At 31.6% G+C, this 4,884-nt stretch overlaps 1 protein-coding gene across 1 annotated transcript in view; it reads right to left on the bottom strand.

The window, feature by feature from the left end:
- The window catches only part of LOC106459746, a 64,327-nt gene extending 60,542 nt beyond the window's left edge, over positions 1 to 3,785 (bottom strand). The window contains exons 1-2 of the mRNA XM_022386300.1: positions 3,634 to 3,785; positions 664 to 773 (exon numbers count right to left, since the gene is read on the bottom strand). Coding sequence (XP_022242008.1) covers positions 664 to 747 — 84 coding nt within the window. The 5' untranslated portion in view covers positions 748 to 773; positions 3,634 to 3,785. The remainder of the gene's footprint in view (positions 1 to 663; positions 774 to 3,633) is intronic.
- Positions 3,786 to 4,884: the final 1,099 nt, after the last annotated feature.

Here is a 4,884-nt window from a genome sequence, read left to right as displayed (position 1 = left end):
TAAATAAATATTATTACTTGAAATGTACAGTAAGGTTGTATATTTCGTAATTTAATATTGAGTAAATATACTAAAGAGAAGGTTGGATGATCTATGATAGAAATCAAGGGTGGTTTAATATCTTATTTCTATTTTTATGTTGTTTTTTTTAGGGATAACTATCATACCCACAACCGGCTATAGATGGTGAGTGACAGTGGGATCTGGGACATTGTGAATTCTAGCACCCAGATCCTAATCCCATTTTTTTTTTCAGTTACATGCTGACTAGCTCTGCATCTGTTGTTTTGATTATGTCTGATAGACGGAATATCCCCAATGCTTTTGGGAGCTATAACTGCAGACTATTTCACTTTAAAATGGTACCTTTTGTACTTTTGTAGAAACGGTATAATTTTACATTGTTATATTAGAACTTTTTTGGCGCGTTCACTTACTTGTTGGCGCGTACATCTACATGTACAATTAATAAATTATAGGTTATATTATAATGTTGTCAGAATTCTGAGTGATCACCTGTATGCTTTTGATGCAATACAGTTTATTTGAAAAAATTGTATACATATATATATATATATAAACAATTTTTATTTGATAAAGTTATATGTATATTACTGAAAGAAAAATTAAACATTTTTATTGTGCTTAAAAACATTTTTTTACCTCAATTATTTGATGTCTGTGAATCCTACAATCAACTACTTTCACAAAAGCATCAGATAACTTTGAGAAGTCTTCGTTCCACATGTTGAAATATCTTCCGAGTGTTCAAACTGTAACATTTATAGCATTTACCAAACAAGATCATTACCTTTTATTCTATGTTCGATATGCAATTAATCCATATTTATAATAAAAGTATTTGAAACATGTAACCTAATCTGCTTCCTTTGTTTGTCAACAATGTTGCCTGGTTGGGAATCAATATAAAATATCAGCAAAGTTACATGATAAGCAACCCAAAGTTTAAGTTAATAAAGCTACATAAATGGTCTTTGTTTCCACATGGTGAACGTAATTACACTCAACAGTCCAAATGTACTGGAAGATTAAATACCTGAATGGGATGTCTAAACTTTGGGTTGCTTATCACGGGAATTTGTTGAAACATTTTACAGATTCCCAACCAATGGAAGCAGAGGACTGTTTTTAGCATTATATTACATTAAAAAAGCTCCAGTAAAATTTCCCCACATTACGAGATATTACAGGAGGACATATGTAGAATACATATACAATGCACTGAGAATAGTAATTATAATCATCTATTGTATAAGTGCCTATTATTGCTAATAGGCTGACAGCTTATTATGCATTAAAAAAGCTACACTAACTTTTCCTCAAAACTGTGATATATTACAGGTGGATATGTGCAGAACACATCTTCAGAAGGATAAATGGTATGGTATTTATTCTTTATTGTTTGTGAAAATCATCTATTGTATAAGTGCCTATTATTGCTAATAGGCTAACTTACCATGCATTAAAAAAATTATGTAAAATTGTCCCAAATTATGAGATATTATAGGGGACAAGGTGTAGAACACATCTGCAATGAAAAGAGATGGTGCAATTTTTTTTTTTTCTCTACTGAGGTGTAAATCAACTACTTAAAAGTGCTTATTATGGCTCGTGGGCTGAATTTTGATTTACTGTATATTAAAATTGCCCTAGGCTGTGCAATATTATTGGGGGGGAGGCATAATGTCTCTTTTTTTTTTTCTTGATCTTTTAATTTTCTGTATTAAACACAGGTGCATGGAAATTAAATTAGGCAAATGGAAGATTTTTCTAGAAATGAAAACATTTCCCCTAGTTACGGTCTGAGCAGTTAATACACATATACTTTATATTCTTTGTTTTTCTCAAAAGGTTACAATTCTTCTACTTTACAAGTATCACAGTTGAAAAAAAAAGGGAGAGAACACAATATTATCATCAGATGGTTTTAGAATATTCTTCATTTATGTTTCTTTGTTTGTTTACTCTCTTCATTTCTAGTTGTAAATCTTCCAACACCTGAAACAGGAAAACAATGTTATAAATTGTGTCCAATAACCTGACTGACCTTTTGGAAGTATCTAGTAGTTTGACCTCAGTGCATACTAGTAGTAGTAGTAGTACTTACCTTGATTCTATACAAGGCCCCATGAACAGCAAATATTATGGGACCCTCAAGCACGAACCCAACATCCAAAGAGAAACCCAAACAATTCAACAAGAATATATCAAAAATATCTATTCGTTTCTTTACAAAATAAGATTTTTTTCCTTTTGATAAGAACTTGTTGAAATCAAACTTATATAATACTATTTTTAAAAAGCATGACTGTATTGTATGACTTATATAGTGATATCACACTTTGCAGTACACTTCACTGTACATATTATGCAGATATCATGTACAGCATGACTGTATTATGACTTGTATAGTGATATCACACTTTGCAGTACACTTCACTGTACATATTATGCAGATTCAAAATAACACTTTCCACGCTTTGACTGCAGCAAATTTATCAATAATTTCTACCGCATCTAAAGTTTCGACCGTATGTGATTCCCGACATTTTTATTGACACTTCAAAAATTGGTTATGACTGACTGTTTCCAGTAAGTGCTAGTGAATTGCCATAAATATTAATTTTTTTTTGTCACAACAAACATAACTGACCAATGAACTGTACAACTGTTATTAACCAATGACAATCTAGCTTTAAATTAATGCAAAATGTACTTTTCTTCATTACAAGGGTGCATTTGATTTGTTTAGACAACCCTAATCACAATTTATGCATGAAATATTTAATTAAAAGTTTGCAATAACTATAAACTCAGTAAGATGAAGTAATTAAAGGAACATTGCAACAACACTAGCCTACAAAACTGAATTAGCTTAGCATTGAAAACTTGTTTTTGTACATTGATATTTTGTGTTGTCTTTAATTCAAAATGTATATTTCAAAGGAAATATTTAGCTGTAGTAATTTGAGAAAATTTTGTCACCTTTTAAGGAACCTCATTTATTATGTTGCCATTGAGGGCCTCTTTCTGATTTGTACATGTTTAGCATACTACTTAACCCAGCTCTGATTCTATACTAGTTACAATAACTTTTACTTTATTAGTTTATACTTTTTATAGCTGGGACCAATGACTATGCTTTAGATTTTTAATACAAAATGCAAATGTAGTCTTACCAAAGTGCTATATAAATTACGAATTAAAAATACTATGATGTACATAACAATTACCTTATTATTTCTGATTTATTTAAATTATATTTACTTTATCCTACTCCTTATTCCACTATACTATTATTATTAGTATTATTAGTAATAATATCAAATATTACCAACTACATTTACTAACGCTAACTCTTTAGTGTATTGAAAAATTCAAAACCATACTAAGTTAACCTTTAAAAGTTTAATGCTTTTATAAACGTATAACTATACGTCAATAGGTGTGGCCTTCGCACTTACACAAGTTATAGTAATAGTGTTTTAAAGAATGTAGTTCCAGAATAGGCATTGTTCTCATAACTTTTCAAAATCAAACATAAACTATATTTACCATATACGTTTTAATTTGTTTATAACTTAATGTAGAACATACAAACGTTTAACTTACATTTACAAATCACTTGTATTGCAAGTTGTAACCAAGATGCAATATTTCGTCCAATTTCAATAAACACTTAAAAGTTAAAGCATTGACTTTCTACTAAATTGTTTACTTTCGACTTTGCTCAGTTTTATCACAACATACACTTTTACTTCTACACCACCACTCTCGATATATATTATGAACTTAAAGTTGAAACGATTCAGATAGATTGTTGTAAACTGTATGGAATTGAAACTTTAATGGAAAAATCTTAAAAACAAAGCGAACCAAATGTAATTAAAACAGAAATATATTAGTGAAATGCACCGAAAAATAAATACAACACTTAAGCCTTAAACTAAATGTACCAAAAAGATATATTATTATTATTATTTTATATTTTTGGTACATTTAGTTGGACCTAAAGTGCAAGAAATGCAACAAAATTGGAACAATTTGAAATATACAAAGTTATTTAAAATAAACACATTTTCTCCCAAAACACACAGTTTGGTTTCAATTTCGGGCAAAGCTACACGAGAGGTATCTGCGCTAGCCGTCCCTAATTTAGCAGTGAAAAACTATAGGGAAGGCAGCTAGTTATCCCCACCCACCGCCAATTTTTGGGCTACTCTTTTACCAACGAATAGTGGGATTGACCGTTACATTATAATGCCTCACGGCTGAAATGGCGAGCATGTTTGGTATGGGGATTTGAACCTGCGATCCTCAGGTTGCAAGTCAAGCGCCCTAACCATCTGGCATGACGGGCCTTTAAAAATTGACTGATAAATGTTAATATTTGTTGTTTATCTTGTGCACCTTTAATAGCATTCCATTTGTTTGTTTGTAATTAAGCACAAAGCTACACAATTGACTATCAGTGCTCTGCCCACCACGGGTATCGAAACCCGATTTCTATCGTTGTAAGTCCGCAGGCATACCACTGTGACATTGGGGCGCAAAACACACAGAAAGAGAACAAAACCACAACCAAAAACAAGTCGATTCTAATAACCCCACTTCAGTGACACAGCGGTATGTCTGCGGACTTACAACGCCAGAAACCGGCCATTATTAGTCTCAAAGTGGGTTCCTCGTCATCGAATTTGAATTCATCACGGCGATTAATCGAGGTTGTGTAACTCTAAACGTTTATCTTTGTTATTCCATGTATAACCTTTTAAGTATGTTCTCTCGCCAATCCACTCCCACAAACCAATCATACCGTGAAACTATCACCAAACTACGTAACCTGAATATAAAAATCATCAA

Source organism: Limulus polyphemus, unplaced genomic scaffold (assembly GCF_000517525.1).
Source record: "Limulus polyphemus unplaced genomic scaffold, Limulus_polyphemus-2.1.2 Scaffold656, whole genome shotgun sequence".
Lineage (NCBI taxonomy): Eukaryota > Metazoa > Arthropoda > Merostomata > Xiphosura > Limulidae > Limulus > Limulus polyphemus.
This window is presented reverse-complemented; position numbering and strand designations above follow the sequence as displayed.